The sequence below is a fragment of the Bison bison genome, unplaced genomic scaffold, assembly GCF_000754665.1.
Source record: "Bison bison bison isolate TAMUID 2011002044 unplaced genomic scaffold, Bison_UMD1.0 scf7180017864453, whole genome shotgun sequence".
In the NCBI taxonomy this organism is placed as follows: Eukaryota; Metazoa; Chordata; class Mammalia; order Artiodactyla; family Bovidae; genus Bison; species Bison bison.
This window is the reverse complement of record NW_011495015.1, coordinates 3655962-3675723: the sequence shown is the minus strand read 5'-3', so window position 1 is coordinate 3675723 and position 19762 is coordinate 3655962. Positions and strand designations below refer to the sequence as shown.

Here is a 19762-nt window from a genome sequence, read left to right as displayed (position 1 = left end):
GCCTGCTGCTGCTGCTGCTAAGTCGCTTCAGTCGTACAGTCCCACAGAGTCGCACAGTCCGACTCTGTGCGACTCCATAGACGGCAGCCCACCAGGCTCCCCCGTCCCTGGGATTCTCCAGGCAAGAACACTGGAGTGGGTTGCCATTTCCTTCTCCAATGCATGAAAGTGAAAAGGGAAAGTGAAGTCGCTCAGTCATGTCCGACTCCTAGCGACCCCATGGACTGCAGCCCACCAGGCCCCCTCCGTCCATGGGATTTTCCAGGCAAGAATACTGGAGTGGGGTGCCATTGCCTTCTCCGGATCCTTGCCTAGCGTCCTCATTAACAGTTTAAACATCCACCCGTCTCTGGTGAGGAAGAGTCGGCCCCTGGTTCATCTGGTCCCTTGTTTAGGACACCGTGGAGCTCTGCACCAGCTTCCAATGTGCTCTGCTCCAAACTCAGGGAGGGCGTCCTTCCCCTCCTTTCTGTTGGCCCTCTAGACAGAACGAGGTGCCATTACTCCCCGAATAGCACTCCACATACACATAGGTTTCCTGTAGTAATAACACTAGAGGTTGTAGCAGAGACGAGGGAGGGTAAATGCGGCCAGCACTTACTGAGCGCTCTCTGTGGGCATGCCCCGCCCCCTGAGCTCTGTGTTATCCAGTTTAATCTCTGCAAGGTTGTTTGAATATCCCTGTTATGCAGTGGGAAACTTCACAGGCCTTCAACTAGACCATTGTGGAACCAGGATAAACACCTAAAGAATGTGGTTATACCTTAAGAATGCATTTCAGTATACAGTAGGTACAGACAAATGCTGCTTGATTCCACTTATACGAGGTACCTAAGAGTCAGATTCCTAGAGTCAGAAAGTACCTTGATGGATGCCAGGGTTTGGGGGAGGGGCGGTTGGAAGGTGCGGCAGGGAGCCGGGGACTTAGTGTCTACTGGGGACAGAGTTTCAGTTTAGGAAGATGAAATATTAGGGAGATGGATGATGGTGAGAGTTGGACAACGATGTGAATGTAGTTAGTGCCACAGAACTGCACAGTTAAACGTGGTTAAAATAGTGTTTTTATATTATGTGACTCTTACCACAGTAAAAAAAAAAAAAAAATTTAATGAGTGTGGTTCTAGAGCCTGCCCTTGATCCTGGGGCCATGTTTCCCCGTAGGTGACAGGGAAGCACTGGAAGTTTTCAACAACAGTCACCTAGTGTTTCAGCCAGCCTCTTGTGGCATAGGTCTGTGGAAGTGGATCTGAATTATCCTGCTCTTGCCAGTGCTTCCTGAAAACCAGCTTCCCCTTGGCTCTCGGGCAGTGGGACAGGGAAACATTGGCTCCTCCCCCTCCACTTCTTGTCAATAGCACCTCCTTCTGCCCATTATCCCAGCCTGCAATCTGAGAGCCATCCTGGACTTTTATTTCTCCCTCTGAGTCTCATATTCAACCCATCGCCTCTCCTTGAGAATTTTCCCTCCTGGGTGTTGCTTAAATGCCACCTCTTCTTCCTGTCCTGCAACTGCTCACCTAGGTTAGTCGCTGATTATCCGTCACCAGAAATGCCAGCGGCTGCTTTCTGTTTCCCCAGCCTTATCCCCACCAGCACCGAGCCCCTCACCTGCTCCCCCCGTCCACCACCAGATCACTTTTCCACCCGGCCACCAGAGATGATAAATCTCACCTTGTCATCCTCTAGCTTCTCTTGCACGTTCAAGGCTGGAAGACTTAGGTTTCTCTTGAGAATAAAGCAAAGGCCTTAAGGATTTTTCACAGTCTTCTTTTTTAAAGTATCCTTTTTGAAGCAGTTATTGTTAGTTGGGAAACTGACTATAACTGCCTGGTGTTATTGGTAAACCCTGTAGTTCAGGGAGCAATAGAATGCCCTGGGGGTACTGGCCATCAAATGAGTTAATGATCTAAAATGGATAACCCAAATCAACTTAAGGACATTTAGTGATTTTTTTAAAAAGTATTAACACAGTGTTCCAAACCTTACAAAGTACCGGGCAAGCATGCAGGCATGTGGAAGACATGTGTCCATCTTGGCATGAAACTTCTGTATTTGCTCCAGGAAGATGTCATGGGTATGCATGTTGCAGTGAGGTCAGAGTTCCTTTGTTGGGTTAGTTTTCATTCTGTATGTAAACCAGCCAAGAGGCATACATCCTTCATTGAATTTAGAAATATTAGTACAAGATGAGGTGGCAGAAGGAAGGAATCATTGGGGGGAAAAAAAAGAAATAGAGGCTTTGTCAAAATCTAGCAGTGCATTTATCATGTGGGGATAGTCAGTATTCTGCCAAAACGATATAAATGAAGCTATGATCTGAGTAAAGAACTTTTGTATTTGTACAGATGGCAAATTACTTTAAGATTAGCATTATTCTAAAAGGATTTTAGAGAATGTTTTTTTAAAAAAATACATTCAGAAAGAGCTATTTCAGTTCTTCAATCATGTTGAAAAAGAGGAGCTTAGTAGATACTGGCATTTCAATCTAATTACAAAAATAGTTTGTGTAATGACAGTTTTTAAAGGGGAAGAGAGGGGGATCAGGTTGTAAACTCACTGTTTTCCTTGATTTTCAGCAATACCGTGAAGAATTGGATGCCAAGTTTAATGCTGACAAGTTTAAATGGGAGAAAATGTGCCATAGAGAAGCTGCAGTAATGCTGAAAGCCTTTTTCAGAGAACTGCCCACCTCTCTCTTTCCCGTGGAATATATACCTGCCTTCATCACTCTAATGGAAAGTAGGTGGAAGAAGTTACATGCGAATGGATAAGATACAAGGTCAATGAAGTGGCACAGAGCAGAATAAAGATGCATAATCAGATGTGATCATAAGTGTATACATTTGCTGTTTCCTGGTAATGCTTGGCGAAGTATTGAGTTTGATGGTAAACTGTCATCTCTTTGCATGTATATATTTAAAGTCTGGTCATTAGGATTTAGAGGGTTTTATAATGGTGGCTCAGATGATAAAGAATCTGCCTGCAGTGCAGGAAACCCTGGTTCGATCCCTGGGTCAGGAAGATCCCCTGAAGAAGGGAATGGCCACCCTCTCCAGTATTCTTGCCTGGAGAATTTCATGGACAGAGGAGACTGGTGGGCTACAGTCCATGGGATTGCAAAGAGTTGAATATGAGTAACTTTTCATAATCATTAAAAGGCAGAGAGGGATGTAGAAGGACCAAGGTCTTGAGATATGAATTCCTGCTCAAACATCTGTTAACCATGCAGTCAGCCTTTCTGAGCTTTATGGCTGCCCCTGTAGATTACAGATAAAAACTACTTGTCAAAGTTGTTGTGAATATTGAATGAAGACATCTAAGACAGTGACTGGTATATAACAGTCTTTCAAAAATAGAAGATCTCTCCCTTCTTTAAATCCAGTGTCCTAGATCCGATGATGTAGCATGAAACAAGAAAGAGTTTTGTCTCTGAAAATTACTATATTGCATAGTGTTTCTGAAGCTTATGAAGTCACATAGATGAGGCCTTAGCTGAGATCCATGCGTGTGTGTGTGCTAAGTTGCTTCAGTTATGTCCAACTCTTTGCGACCCCATTGCAACCCCATGGACTGTAGCCCAATAGGCTCCTCTGTCCATGGAATTTCCCAGGCAAAAATACTAGAATGGGTTGCCGTGCCCTCTGCTAGAGAATCTTCCTGACCCAGGGATCTGAACCTGTGTCTCTTAGGTCTCCTGCATTGGCAAGTGGGTTCTTTACCATTAGCGCCACCTGGGAAGCCCTTAGCTAAGGTACTTGGATTAAAAAAAGTATAGAAACTGGTCAGCATGGCTTGTATTTGGCAGTAAGAAAGTAATTTCCTCCTAAGGGTTGAGTATTCAAGAAGGTGTGACGAGAGAAATTTAGAAAAGTGGAAAGGTGTTACATAGTGTGGGCTTTGACTCCTAACCTGAGGAATTCAGGGTTCACAGCCTACATATGTATAAGCTTGCTAAGTAAATGGTGATTCTGTATGGACAGAAAGAGACCATGGCCTGACTGAGAAGATATATCCATATAAAGAGGTTGGCCACTGCTCAGTTCTCGAAGAGGTTACCACGCAGGAGTGAAAGCCAAAATCCAGGCTTTAATGATGAAAGTCTTATTGGTAATTTGAGAATGTGAGCCAAAAATTGACGTTTTAAAACATTACATGAACATAACAAGTATTATCAGTATCTGCCAGTTTACAACCTTTGGCAGGTTGGACTGAACCATCAAATCCTTAAAACCACAATGAAAGAAAATAATAACAACATCCGAAGTTTTTTGACAAAACTTGTCCTGAAAATTAGTTGGTTCTCAATCTTTAAAATGTTTAACTAAACCAGATTCATAAAACAATCCTTTATGTCTTCAGAGAAGAGATTATGATTAGAGACTTTTCTAAGCTTTAATTGACATGCTGTGACCAGTGTCTCTGTTCTTTGTAAGATGTAGCATTTTTGTTTTATGACAGAGAGAACTATTTCTCTTATTCTTTCTTTTTTTTTTTTTAATTTCAGATATTGTATTGACTTGGCCAAAAAGTTAGTTCAGGTTTTTTCCATAACATCTTATAGAAAATCTGAACAAAGTTTTTGGCCAACCCAATATATTCCCAGTTGTAGAATTTCCAGTGGCTACTTTATACCTATTTTCTATTTATTGACCTTGCCTGTCCTTTCATTCACTGTAAGTCTGTTTTCCTTCACATCCTTGAGCATAGTTATCAGTATGATAACTACTTTACTAGTTCTGTCAGTATGATAGCTACTTCATAACTAGTTTTAACATCTGGGTCATCTGAGGGTTGGTCTCTGTTGATTTGTCTCTTCTCTTGAAAATGGGCCAGTGTTTATGTCAAGTAACTTTAAACTGTATCTGTAACATGGTGGCTTTTTTTTTTTGAGACCCTGTACTCTGTAATATTTCTCCAGAGAATGGGATTTTTTGGATGGTTTTGCTTTTTGTTTGTATTTAAGCAGACAGTTTGTTAATCTTTACCTGTGCTACTCCACATATGCATGATTTATGGGGTGAGCCAAGATTTGGGTGGATTTTAAACCAGAACCAGGGCCTTCTACCTTTTGACCTTTCTGGGATTCCCCATAACTCCCCAGTGTGGTCATCCTGAACCCTGCCCTCTCATTGTTCAGGCCAGAAAAACTGGGGCTTTCTTTTGGAATTTTAGCCACCTTATGCCGTGCTCTCTATGGCCTGACTTCAGACTGAAAGCCAGGCGATTAGACACTCTCCCTCCACTGTTCCCTAATTCTAAGTGTCCGGTCCTGTCCTGAATCTGCCTGCCTTTGTTCATTCTCCACTGCCTTGTGTGGCTGCTTTTTGTACTTTGCCCAGAGTTTATGGTTATCTTAAGGAGAGTTGATTGGCAAGGAGCTTACTCAGCCATGGCAGAAGCAGAACCTCTTTGTTTGTAAGTCAGAAACACAGGAGCTTCTGTAAAGTTTGCTGTCCTGGAAGATGGGCTGCAGAAGTCTTAGCTTCACCTTGATCTGCAGCTTATATACTGAACAGTTCATCAAAACAAAAGGTGCCACAGAGGGATTTTTTGTTCTAGTTTTTTTTTTTCTTTTGGTCTCAGGAAATTATGCAAGGAGGAATCAGTCTCCCATATAAGACCTGTTCAGAGAATTGTGTTTAAGAAGGAAATCATATTTAGTTCTTCTTCATACCTCTATTCAGATGTTGAAGCCAGTGTGCTTCAGGGAATGGAGAGAATCTGGAAAAGATCCTGAGAAGGTTCACAGGAGGGTCCAGGTTTCTCTATGTGACTTTGAAAGTGGAAAATACTAGATTGCAGTGATTAATTTGATACCAGCCAACCCTGCAGGGAACCCAGAGTTCTGGGCTGTGACCAGCAGGGAAAATGGCCTTTTTCCCACCTGGGGTAAGCTCTAGTTTTAATGAGATTTCTGAAGGGAAGAACAGTGGACATCTGTGTTTAAGCCACCCCTAGTTTTACTCTAAAATATAGTCTTTTCCACTTTTCATTTTCCCTTTTCAAACTTGGTCCAAAAATTTCCCATAAAATTAGAAGACTAATAGTTGATCAATCAAACCTTAGATACTTTCCAGACAACTTTAATAATTTTTTGGGAAAATAATGACCTCAGGGCAGGGGGGGAAAAAGACTCAACTAGGATGCCATAAATGAATTAACTGCAAAGCGATTAACCACAAAACCGTGCAGGGCCAGGTTTCCTAAGGGAAATGAAAATGGATTATTTGCCAGTTTAGATTTTTAATCTTAAAGGGGATTTCGTAATTTATCTGGAATTGATGGAAATACAGAGCCTGCATCTGCATCTATTGTTTTCCTCCAGAGGTTTTCTGGGTTGCATTAGAAAATTATAGACAGTCTGGAAGATATGCATTAAAATCATGTCTTCTCTGTCCCCAAACATTTATGCTGAGACATGCTCCCGATGGTGCCTGTGATTCAGACAAACTCACGTCAGCATGCATTAGCCATTTTTAAAAGCAACCTGGACCTGTGTCATTTTTGTTTACAAATCTGACATAAATTTTTAAAAATCCACATGAGGATTTGCTGGGCAATATGACATGAGCCTATAAATACTCCTGCCAACTGTTCCTTCATTTCGTGGTTACTCACATCAGTCATCCACTCTTAACTCGGGTGCCCATGACCTCCTGTGACCTAGGAACTTGTCACAAGAGTGTTTCCACTACTGTAAAGCCAAGTAACTGTAGGCAGCTGACTGCCTTTATCCACTGAGCCGTAAATTGATAGATTTTCCTGCAACTTGAGAGCTCCCCAGGGATTACAGAACTGCATGCTTCCCTCCAGGGCCTCCCCACCAAGAGACCACTTTGGGGAGAAAACAGAGAGAACCGGGCAAAGCCGGATGCTCCAGCTTACCCTCCATTTTCAGCACAGCCGGTTGTGGATTATCCCGCTGTTGGATGGATTTTCCTAAAATCCTTTCCCCAAAACAGGGAAAGAGCCAGCATTGAGAGCACACAGGAGTAGGATGCCAACCCTCTGGCGACACCTTCTGTCACTGCCGAGGAATAAAATAGTCAAGGATCTCAAGTGATCCAGCTGTGGTCACCTTCCCTTGTGGCTCAGCTGGTAAAGAACTTGCCCGCAATGCAGGAGACCTGGGTTCGATCCCTGGGTTGGGAAGATCCCCTGAAGAAGGGAAAGGCTGCCCACTCTAGTATTCTGGCCTGTATAGTCCATGGGGTCGCAAAGAGTCAGACACGACTGAGCGACTTTCACTTCGCTTTCCATCCACATCCCTTTAAGATCTGAAGTCAGTGTCGCTGATCATAATGACACCTACAGAGGTAACTGTGCAGGCACTGATGTAAACAGTCTATGTATTAACTCGTTTAACCTTGGTAAGGGCCCAGTGAGGTAGGAATGATGACAGTCCCCATTCTACAGGTGATAAGCTAGAAGCATACGGATTGAATAGCTTGCCCAAGGTCACTCAGGGACTTAGTAGTCGATGCAGAGTTTGAATCTGATTCTAGAATTTGTGTTCCTAATAATTGTGCCTGGCTGCCTCATTATGTGGAAATAAGATTTATGTTGTCTTGAATCGAGCCTTAGGCCAACTGTTAATAGCATCAAAGTAAAAGCAAGGTCTGTGCAAGTGCTTTGAAAAGGGAAGTGTCACACGGATCCAGAATTATTTTGAGGGTCTCATTGGCCACCTGCTCCAGCACTGGCGTTCTGGGATGCTAAAAAGGAGTTGATAGAGCCCGTCTCCTGTCCAAGGGAACAGACTCACGTTCTTGGTCACAAAACCCAAGTCTTTAGCACTGAAAGCTGTCGGGGCCCTCCTGTGCCCCTCGGTGTTAGTTAGCAAGAGACGCTGTCAGGATGCGTTAGCGTTATTCAACACGTGGGTATTTCTGTTTTCTTGTCAGGAGGGCCTCACATCCGAGTACAGTTTCAAGCCTTACACCTCATGGTCATGGCACTGCCTGATGCCAACAGGGACACAGCCCAGGTAGGTTGTATCAACCTTATGGTCTGCCGTCAACTCTTACTGGTCAGAAGAAACAGTCCAGGTGGAAAAATGAAAACTGTGTGTATGTCACATATACCGTACACAATTCAAACTTGGAAAACCAAAGAGCATCCCCTTTTAGGAGTTCAACCTTCTTGGTGAATTTCAGAAAGTTCTGATAGGCGTTTATACGTTGGTGGCCCAGCCAAACTTTTATCAACCAGTCGAGCCTGCAGCAAGCTTTTTGCCTTTCCTGACACCCACTCCTGTTCCCCGGAGGAAGCCAGGAAAGAATATGAGTCCCAGAATCTTCTTTGAACGTTTCCGTTTCATTCATTCATTCAATCTGTTAAGAGAAACTGAGTGTCTATGATGTGCCAGGCACTGGGCTAGGGTTAGGAGTAGGAAGAAGCCAAGATGGAAGGCTTAAATGGAATAACATCAGAAGTAAATGAAACCCTGATTTAAATGAAGCTTCTAGAATGTTCATGTCTTACCATAATTCAATTTAAAGAATGATAGAATCAGGTTTTTAGAGATCTCCTGATTGGACCTTGACCTTTTCCAGATTAAGAAAATTAAGCTGAGAAAAGTTATTTCTCCTTTATTAGAACATTAGAACATTTCATAGAATTATATTGCATAGGTCTCCATCCAAAATATTCCTCCTTTTCTTTCAGATTCATTTCTTTATGTTTGCAAAGATCAGGGTTTCTGTTGCTGTTTTGATCCTGATTCTGCATACAGTAGGAAATCAGTTATAAGTACAGCAGGTGCCAGGTTCTTTTAAGTGAACTGAGGTGAGGATGAATTGGAAAGAGCCCGTCCTTTGGGGGCCAGTAAACACGATGCTGAAAACAAAGCTGATCCTTTGTGCTGCCTCCTGTCAGACGTTTCAGCTTGGTGAGGACCTTTTCTCCTCCGGTGAAACCATCTGCCAATTGTATTACATCCTCCACCCAAGACGAGGAATAGGTGGAGGCATGCAAATGTCTGTTTCTAGTACAATTTGGTAATTTTCCAAAAGCTAGAAATTTAGTAGCTTTGCTTTCTTTCCTTTATCTGAACAACTCTTTTCTTTCCAAAAAAATTAATTTGGTATTAGATATATGGGTGAAAATGTCATCTCCCCTTTCGTATCACCAAGGATGTAGCAATGACTAAAGAACTCAGCCCATTTCTAACAGAACGTCCTCTTCACTCTCTCTCTTCCACTGTAAATTGTGACTGGAATGAAGATGAAGCTAGTGCATTGTGCAAATTAAGAGCTCTGGCTGAGGAGTTAGGCTTCTTTGGGCAAGTCCTGGCTCTGCCATTTACTTACGTAACACTGGACAAAGCTACTCAGTCGCTCCCCCACCTTACTTTCTGTAACTGTAAAACAATATTAAATAATAGTACCTACCTCCCAGGGTTTGGGGGTGATGATGAAATGAGTGGATGTATGTAAAGTACTAAAAATAATACCTGGCTCTCAGTTAACCCACAAATAAACGGTAGCTGTGATCACTAGTATGTGCATATGTTACATATACTGTACAGAAATCAAACTTGGAAAACCGAAGAGCCTCTCCTTTTAGGATTTCAACCCTTTTGGTGAATTTCAGAAAGTTCTGATAGGCTGTTATATGTTGGTGGCCCAGCCAAACTTTTATCAAGCTTGCTTTTTTTTTTTCAATAGTGAGAGCAACTGTATGTAAGCATTTCCCTTTGGTCTGCTAAAGACTCCAAAATTGAAAAGCAGTGGAAAAATGACACCCCCAAAATAAAAGTTTTCTGCTTTTCAACTGACATATCTGTGAACTGAGAAATTAGATACTCATTTTGTTGTTGCTATTCTTTAAATTGTTTTATTTTTTAATCTCTTTGTTTTTAACATTTTTATTGAGTTATTGGCATACAATCCTCTGGAGAAGGGATTGGCTCCCCACTCCAGTATTCTGGGACTTCCCTGGTGGCTCAGATGGTAAAGAATCCGCCTGCCATGAGGGAGACATGAGTTCCATCCCTGGGTTGGGAAGATCCTTTGGAGAAGGGAATGGCTACCCACTCCAATGTTCTGGCCTGGAGAATCTATACAGTCTGGACCCCTATACAATCCATGGGTTTGCATAGAGTTGGACATGACTGAGTGACTTTCACTTTTGACATATAACATTGATTTCAAATATACAGCATGATGTTTTGATATTAGTATGCACTGCAGAGCAATCACCATAGTAAGTCTTGTTACCCTCCATCACCATTACAGAAAATCTTTTTTTCTTGAGAGAACTATTAAGATTTACTCTCTTAGTAATTTTCAAATATGCAATACAATATTATTGACTATAGTCATCATGCTATGTGCTATATCCCCATAACTTATTTACTTCATAACTTATTTATTTTAAAGCTCAGTTTTTTAAAATGTGTTTTTCTTTCCCAAGGAAACAGAAAATATTTTTAACAATATTGCCTTAAATTAAGAGTGAGTTACTTTTCCTCCTTCACAACAAAACTGCATTTCATGTTTATTTGAGCTGTAGTGTTTTTTCTCCCTTGTTTATTGTTTAATTTTAATATCTGTCAAACTTGCTTAAGATAAAAGAAAATAAGAAAATGCAAACTATTATTTATAGTGATCCCAATATGACAAATTCCATAAAAAATGGAGCTACTTTTATGAAGCAGAGAAATGAATAAATTCTTCACATTTCTCATCCACACTTTCAAGCAATTAAAGAAGAAACGTGACATGTTTAGCCATTCTTTAGTTCTGACCATTTTCTAGAGGCCTGGTGAGTGGGTACAGAAGTGAATGACAGTAATCAGCAATGCCTTTTTATGATTTACAACTAGTGTGACCCCATGCTGCTTCTTATTAGGCCCTCATGACATTCTTCAATAAAGTCATTGCCAATGAATCAAAAAACCGCATGAGTATATGGAACATTTCTACCGTCATGGCACCAAATCTTTTCTTCAGTAGAAGCAAACATTCTGACTGTGAAGAATTACTCTTAGCAAACACTGCTGCCCACATCATCCGTCTGATGCTCAAGTACCAGGAGATGTTGTGGACGGTGAGTACCGATGTGACGACCTGGATGTTCCTCTTGCGTCCACCGGCACCCACCCAGGAAACATAAAGGCTGGTGAGCGAGCAGTGCCCTCAGTCACAGGGGGAGATGGGAGACATGATCCCAGGTTCCTGGTGGTGTCTTTTGCATTCCATAGGGCTGCTTGCTCCCAAACATATTTTCCTTGAAACAGGAATCCTAATAGATTTTCCTAATCTTTATGAGGACAGAACCACAGTTCCTGGTTCCTGGATACTGAGTGGCCAGAAGGAGTAAACAAAACTGAAGACAGACTCTACCAGGGAGGGTCAATCCACATGTTTTCCTTCTTTTCAGGCTCTGTTTCTTCTCCAGGTTCCGTCTTTCTTAATCTCTCAAGTCAGAAGAATGAATGAAGCCACCATGTTGTTAAAGAAGCCGCTCCCAAGTGTCAAAAAGCTGCTAAGGAGGAAGACCATAGAACGAGGGGTAATGAGACAATAAATAAATGCACGAATATCATGACCACCAGGCTCTTCTGTCTCAAAGTGATGCACAAAGTAGCTTGTAATTTAGAAGCAGAATTGTTATGTTCTCACAAAGTGTCACTCTTGTGACTGTAAACACTGTGGAAATTGCATTCATGACAGAGTGCTGTGGTAGTTCCATTTCGTTGAATTAGGTGTTGCTTGAAGTTTTTGAATTCCGTCTATCATCATGAGAGATAATTCATTAATATTAATAAAGATAATTCCGTTAATATTCTCTCAAGTACTTAAGGGCAAATGGTTCTTACAGATGCTGAGAGTCAACATTTTAATCCCCGTGAACTGGATTTAAGGGTGGTCCAGCTATCAGTGTATCTAATAGCTAGAGACTGAGATTTCCATGGTGATTGGATGCTGAAAGGATATCTAATCCTCAAGTTATTTAATGTAAATTTGTTGCACTTCAAAGAATTTTTGCCTTAGCACAGTTGCTTGTGTGGAGATGCATAATGGGAACAGGCTTTAGAAGAATTAACTTTACTGCTTTAAAGATCTCTGAGGACGATCGCGAGTGTCAGGCATAGCATTTGGCCTTGAGGAGGATGCAGAGGTACAGGAAACTCACTTTGTCCTTAAAGGAATGTGTATCCAGCAGAGAGATAACCTGATAGAGAAGTGTACACAAGAGCCATGAATATGCATTCCATGTCAGGCGTGTTGTGCAGATAGCGGGCTGGGGCTCACATAGAGGAGAAAGAAGTGTGTCCAATGTGGAGCATGTGGAGGCTTCGTGGAGAAAGTGGCATTTGAACTGCATCTTGAAGGATGGATAGCATTCTAAAGGGAACAAAGAGAGGAGAGTTCATTCAAGGAAAGAAATAGTGAATCCCGAGGCAGTCAGGATGGATGGCTGTGTTTCCTCACTATATACAGGCAAAGTGATTTCAGATCAAGTAGAACCAACATACTAAATTTGGGGAAAATTTTTTGTTTTAGTTGAGAAAAAATTCACACATAAAATTTGCCATTCTAACTATTTCAAAAAGTGTAATTTTTAGTATCTATTTCTAATATAATTGGCAGTGTTGTACAACATCACCACTGTCTAACTTCAGAATATCTTTACCATCCCCAGAAGAAACCCCATACCAGTTAGGCATTCACTCCTCACTACTCCCCTCCCCACGATCCCTGACAAACTCTCACCTAGTTTCTATCTCTATGAATTTACCTACCTGGACATTTCATGTAACTGGAATCATACAATATGTGGCCTGTTGTGTACATGGCTTCTGTCACTTGGCATAGTGCTCAGGGTTCACCCTGATGTGGCGCGCATCACTACCTTGCTTTGTTTGTTTGTTTGTTTTGCATTTTTCTTGGGCATCTCTTGGGTCATATGGCAACTCTATGTTCAGTTGTAAGTACTTTGATGAGGATTTTTGCACCAACTTTCATAAGGGATATTGGCCTTTAGTTTTTTGTTCTTGTTATATCTTTGTCTGGATTTGGTATTAGGGAAATAACAGCCTTACGGAATGAGTTAGAAAGTGGTTCCTCCTTCTGTTTTTTGAAAGAGTTTGAGAAAGATTAGTGTTATTTCTTTAAACATGAGGTAAAATTCACCAGTGAAGTCACCTGGTCCTGGACTTTTCTCTGTAAGAATTTTTTTTACTACTAACTCAAGGTCTTGTTATAGCTCCATTCAAGATTTTCTGTTTCTTTTTGAGTCTGTATTGATAGTCAGTGTGTTTCTAGGACTTTATATCATCTAGGTTATCTAATTTGTTGAAATACTAATTGTTCATATAAATAGTATTATGATTTTTTTTATTTCTCTAAGGTTTGTATTAATGTTCCCTCTCATACTTTTGATTAATAATTTGAATCTTTTTTCTTGGTGAATCTAGCCAAAAGGTTGTCAATTTCTTTGGTCTTTTTGAAGAGCCAGCTTTTGTTTCATTGATTTTCTCTATATTTTGTTTTTCTCTAGCCCTTATTAAAACTCAGATCTTTATTTTTTCCTTCTTTATGCTTGTTTTGAGTTTGGCTGGCTTTTTTTAGTTTCGTAAGATGGAAAGTTAGGCTACTAATTTGAGGTCTTTTTTTAAAGTAAGCATTTACTTCTATAAATTTTTCTCTGGGTTTTGGTGTACTGTGTTTCATTATTGTTCATTTCAAGGTATTTTCTAATTTCCCTTTGACCCATTGGTTATTTAGGCATAAATTTTCTAAATTTCCTTTTGTTATTGATTTCTAATTTTATTCCATGGTGGCTATGTAGCATGTGTTGTATTATTTTGATATTTTAAACTTGACTGAGACCTGTTTTGTGGTCTAACATACTGTCTGTCCTGGACAGTGTTTTATATGTGCTTAAGAATGGATTCTGCTGTCACTGTCCTACAGATGTCTCCTAGGTCAACTTCAGATTCTTCCTCCGCCCCAGGGTTGCTGTTTGTTATAGCTGTTATACATTTGTTAATGACTTTGCCGCTGAACTAATTTTCTTATGTCTCTATGTTTTGTGTGGCTGCTGAAATCTCTCTTCCATTAGCCTAGTGGTTTGCTGGTGTTTGCACAGAGATTTTCTTAGATACCTGGAGCCAAAAATATCTCCCAGTCTTTGCAGATGAGCTCTGTGTGCTGTGTGCTTGACACACCTTCAGCGTTCAGCCAGGCAGCTTACAACTTGGCCTGAACTTCAGTTCCTGTTTGGACAGTGCTTAAAGGTCAGCCAGAGGTGAGCACTTAGGTTCATTCAGGTCTTTCCTGATTATGTGCACAGCCCTGAGCATGCACATGACCTTCTAAGTTCTCAGGAATATGTTGAAGCTTTTCAAAGACCTTACTCCCCAAAGCATCTAGTTCCCTTGGCTTGCCTCCCAAGATTTTTAATTAGTTTATATTTTCCCCTGCTCTTAGGCACTGCATCAGCCAGCAGTGATTAAAACATTTGCCTATAAATGTTTTCAACATCACACCGCTTTAGCACTGGTCTGGTTCCAAGTCAGACAAGATAGAGGCCAGCCAGTCTTCCAGGGAACAAATAACTAGAATTCCTTGTGAATGAGGTCCCTTCCACGCCCTTCAGAACCTGCACCAGGAATGCAGGCGGTTATTTTCAAGGCTGTCGCTGAGCTGTGGAGCAGAGATGGGAAAGTGTAAGCTAAAATGCCACTGAGTTCACCATTCTTATCAAGACTCAGTCGTTTTTCTTACTTAAGCACTCCCCTGGCTGCCACTTTGGGGTTAGTTTCTAGAGTTCTGAAGAAGATGACAGGGACAGGTTTTTCCAGTGTGTTCACTGCTTTTATGGAGGGACAGACTTCTAGATTTCTTATTCTTTGCCGTTTTCATTCTGGAAAATTGTAATGGTGTTAGTATGATGTGTGTGGAGCTGAATCTGAGGTCAGGTCAGGCTTTGCGAGCCCAGGCAAATTTAAGTCTATCTCTGAGCCTCAATTTTCTTACATTTTCACTCTGGGGGGAAAAGTCATGATACCTACCTATTTCACCAAGTTGTCTTCAGCACCAACTCACAGAACGTGGGTGTAAAGAACTGTGTGATGCTTTATGCATGTCCGTTGCTTCAGTGTTTTAATTATAAATAGAACTAAGTGGAATTTTAAAAGGTTATAAATACCATGGAAGCAAGCACTTAAAGATGAAGAAATAGTCTTTCTTTGGTTCTCTTGTACTATATCGTATTTTTACTTCTTGACTTAGACTGATAGTTCATTGACAGTTTATAAAATTCAAAAGATTGAAAGGGGAGAAACTGTAGAAAAAAGTTGGTCAGCTCTGACTTCCCCTCCTGAGGACAAGTAACATAGCCAGTGACAGCGTGTGTGCACGGGAACACACAGGTATATTTACTTGTAGAGAGGTGCTGTGACATACAAGCAAATATGAGGATACGGTCTTCACCTTTTTCACATGAATGGTAATGTAGGTGAAACTCTGTGCTGCATCATCTTTAATGACTTATGGAATCATAGTGGTTATTCCACGTCAGTCCACACAGCCTTCCTTTTTGCTTCTTTTGCATGATATTCCAAAGACACACTAACTTATTTAAATATTCCCAGATTGTTGAATAGTTAGATTGTGTCCAACCTTTTGCTATTAAAGTTTATGCATCAGTGAATAAACTTACACATATGTCATTTCTCACAAATGAAGACTATTTGTAGGATGAAGTTATAGATGTGGAATTGGGTCAGAGTGAATATATTTTATAATTGGTAAATATTGCCAAAATGTTTTCCATAAAGGTTCTACCAGTTTACACTTCTAGCAGCAGTACGTGCTTGTTTTCTCTGTATCAATTCTAAAGATTAAATGTGTTTTGTGTGTGTGTATGTGTTTTTTTTTTAGGTTACAAGCCCCAAGACATCAAAGGTACTGCAAAAATCACCCTCTACAAGAAGAATGGTAAGGAAACAAATTATTCTCTCTCCTCCCTAATTATTAACTCCTTACAAAATATTCTTTGGCTGTATCTACCTTATCTGTGTCTAATTTTGGTCATGATATCCCTTCACACTTGACATTTTCAGTGTAGCATGTGAAGGAATGGTACAGGGACTCAACTAACTGATGACTTGGAATTTGTGGCTAGGGGTTCTGTTCACAAGAGTGAATACTCTGGAAAGTTAGAGGGAGCCTGTGATCATTATAACAGTCTCGATAATGTCAGGAGTGTGGAATTCATCTTCAGAGGCTTCTGGGGGGCGCTGGTAGAGGAGGGATATGAGATGCCCCAAAGAGTGTTTTAGGAGGGTGCTCTTAGCTCCCTGCTCCCTCCCAGCTCCCGACCCCTGGCATTGGCCATTCCTGCATGCTCTCCTGGTTCTCGCTGGTAATAGTAGAAATGTATTGTAAGAACTTATCCTTTAAAAATTGTTTCCTAGTGCTGCAGTAACAGTGCCACAAACAGGGTGGACTGACGTGATAGAATTTACTTTCCCACAGTTCTGGAGGCTGAAGCTCTGAAACCAAGGTGTTGTTTGGTTGATTCCTTCTGAAGGCTGTGAAAGGAGTGTGTGATTCTGACATCATTCTTAGCTTTCGGCGATGCCGGCAATCCTGGGCCTTCCTTAGCTGTGGATGAGGCATCATCCAGTCTCTGCTTCCATCTTCACATGGCATTCACCCTGCGTGCGTGTGAGTGTGTGTGCGTGTGTGTGTCTTCTCTTATAAGGACGGCGGTCACCAGAGTACAGTGGCTGGTCACTGGAGTGCACTGGTCCTTGGATTAAGGGCACATTGTACTCCTGTTTCCACAAGGTCACAGTCTGAGGTCCTGGGGCTTAGGACTTCTACACAATTCAACCCATATTTCTTCTAGGGGATATAGTGAGTCAAATCACATGAACCTTCTACATCAACAATACCATCCTTTGATAACACACAGATTATTTAAAGCAATTACCTGAGGTATAGCCAGATCCTCAGATAGAAATTTATTTCTTTCTGTCCATCTCTAAATAGATAATTAATATTTAAAACACTCAAAATTTTGAAACAATGGGAAATTTCCATCCAGTTAGAACAGAACAGACTTTACTGTCCATTAGACAGCACCATTCTTTGACTGTTTCATGCAGACGGGAGCTCTGAGGTCCCAGAGCCCATCAGAGCACACGAGAGCAGCACACCCCTCCCAGCCACCCACACTTCGCAGTGCTCCTAGCACACTTTGAGGGGTCGAGTTCGGTGTCCATCAGGAATGCAATTTGGGATTACCATTCATTGCTGCTGACTAAAGAAACAGGTATATTTGAAAGGCACATTTCAAATAGATCCTTAAATTTTCAGAAGGTTGACTTTCTTAAAAAAAATTGAAATACAGAATCCTGCTTCAAGTAGGCCTATTTAGGACATTGTTCAAGAAAATGCATGGATAGAAACATTAGATTTCTGTCACAACCCAGTTTCACTTCCCTCATGACTTATAAAGAATATTTATTTGTTTATCTGGCTGCACCGGGTCTTAGCTGTGGCACACAGGCTCTTCAGTCTTCGCTGGAGCACACAGGATCTTTAGTTGCAGCAAGTGGGATCTAGTTCCCTGACCAAGGATCGAATGTGGGTCCTCAGCATTGGGAGCACAGTCTTGGCCACCGGACCACCAGGGAAGTCCCCTCTCTTGTGATTTTAAGGCGTTATAGTGAGACCAAAGCCTGTAACAGAAGTAAAACCCCAGGTTAAATTTAGTTTAGTGAATCTCCTGTAAGAAAGGAAGAAGTGTTCTGTTCTGGCTGAATCCCCGTCATGTTTCCACATTTCCCTCATTTGGAATGCCACTGATTTCCGTGTGTCTTAAGTGCAATCACTGAGTTTGACAAAATGTGCTGCCTTTTTCCTCCTTGGCAGTCCGACGTGCCAGAGGGCGTCATAAGGGTCCACGCACCCCTTCTCTCCAAGGTGTCCATGGCCATTCAACTCAACAGTCAAACCAAAGTCAAAGACATCCTGGCAAAATTTCAATGTGAGAACAGGTGAGTAGACGTGAGAGTCTCTATAAGGCAGATGGGCTTTTATCTGATGAGCAAATCTGTTATTTGAAAATTTGACCTTTTTGAAAAATTAGAACCTTTCACTTTAAGGACTTTACCAGTAACTGAAGAATCAAAAGTAGAGAAAGAAGTATACTGTAGAATTATCAATAACAAAAGCTTTTTTTTCCAAGGAACTTCTACAATTGAGATTCTTAAATAGGTAGATTTTCTGTCTTGGTGGCTTCATTTACTCATTGAGTTTTACTTTTTATTTGGATAAAAATTTTAGCAAGTTAGTTTTTATATATCTTGATAGATTTCCAGGCATATTGTTATTCCAGGCTCCACTGGGCTTTAACATGACTGTAACAAGTACAGTTTATGTAGTGGAGTGAACGTCATAAAACCTACTATCAATGAACCTTAGGATCAGAGTGATGTTGACAAAATATTTTTGCATGTCCGCCTTGAAAGTGTGAAGATGTTAGTTGCTCAGTCGTGTCCGACTCTCTGTGACCCCATGGACTGTAGCCTGTCAGGCTCCTCTGTCCATGGAATTCTCCAGGTAAGAGTACTGGAATGGGTTGCCATTCCCTTCTCCAGGGGATCTTCCTGACCCAGGGATCAAACTCAGGTCTCCTGCATTGCAGGCAGATTCTTTACTGGCTGAGCCATGTCTGCCTTAGTCACACTAAAGAACATTAAGTCATGGTAAATGGTGGAGGATAAGGACAAGGGCGGGGTGTGGGGCTATTAGTGGGAACTAGGGGGACCATGTGGAGCAGGAAACACTGTAGCTTGACTGAATCCATGGGGCCCTTCTGTTGTGACATCGCACTCAGATATTGCAAGATTTTACTATCAGGGAAACCAGGAAAGAAGTACACAGGATGTGTGTATATTTTCTTATATCTACATACAGATCTACAACTATCTGAAATAAAATGTTTAACTAAACAAAGAGGGTACATATCCTTCTCCTTCACAGTGGAGAGAGAGGATAGTCTGTAACCATGTCTGTAAGTAACCAGTCTGACAGTTCAAGGAACCGGAGCTCAGCAGTGGCCTTTCCAGACTCTTCTATCCTGGCAGCCTAGTCCAGGGTGGAAAATTAAAATTGGCCAATTATTTGCTCCGACTTGCTTTCATTATCGGGCAGAGACATACAACAAAGTCAGCGTTAGTTTGCAAAGCAAACTAGAAGTTTGCAAGCTTAGAAGTGAGGCATGGGCGAAGGAGAGAGCTCCATTCGATTTTTGACAACGGCAGAAATGAGGCTGGATTGCTTTTGAACCGAGAGTGATGTGACACGGCAGTGTGAAGCCCAGCTGCTCCTTGGCCAGCCTCGATGTGTCTGCAACCGTGTCCCCTCTCGAGTGGAGCTGACAGTGTGACAGTCGTGGACGAGAGGCCGGGGTGGCTGTGGAGCCCGGCTGCATCCGTCTTCCTCTGTCTCAGAGGCTTCGCTGTGTCAAACAGACCAAAAAAAGCTTTTATCCTCCCTTCAGTCGTCATCATGATTTGTGGGGTGTATTCCACTCAAAGCAGAATGAATTGTTTGCTGCTATGGTTACTTAATCCACAGGTTTACCTCAGAATCTCTGGAGAGGGTTAAAATTATATCGCTTTCTTCTTTTCTCAGTCATGGTTCATCGGAATGCATTAAGATCCAGAACCAAAGCTTATATGAAATTGGAGGTAATATAGGTAAGCATTTGTCAATAATTTTTACTCCTACAG

At 41.5% G+C, this 19762-nt stretch overlaps 1 protein-coding gene across 1 annotated transcript in view; it reads left to right on the top strand.

The window, feature by feature from the left end:
* ARHGAP28 (Rho GTPase activating protein 28) overlaps positions 1-19762 on the top strand; it is a 102949-nt gene that overhangs the window by 76902 nt on the left and 6285 nt on the right. The window contains exons 12-18 of the mRNA XM_010859098.1: positions 2577-2739; positions 7905-7987; positions 10855-11052; positions 11404-11517; positions 15897-15953; positions 17898-18022; positions 19665-19729. Of these exons, the coding sequence (XP_010857400.1) occupies positions 2577-2739; positions 7905-7987; positions 10855-11052; positions 11404-11517; positions 15897-15953; positions 17898-18022; positions 19665-19729 (805 nt within the window). The remainder of the gene's footprint in view (positions 1-2576; positions 2740-7904; positions 7988-10854; positions 11053-11403; positions 11518-15896; positions 15954-17897; positions 18023-19664; positions 19730-19762) is intronic.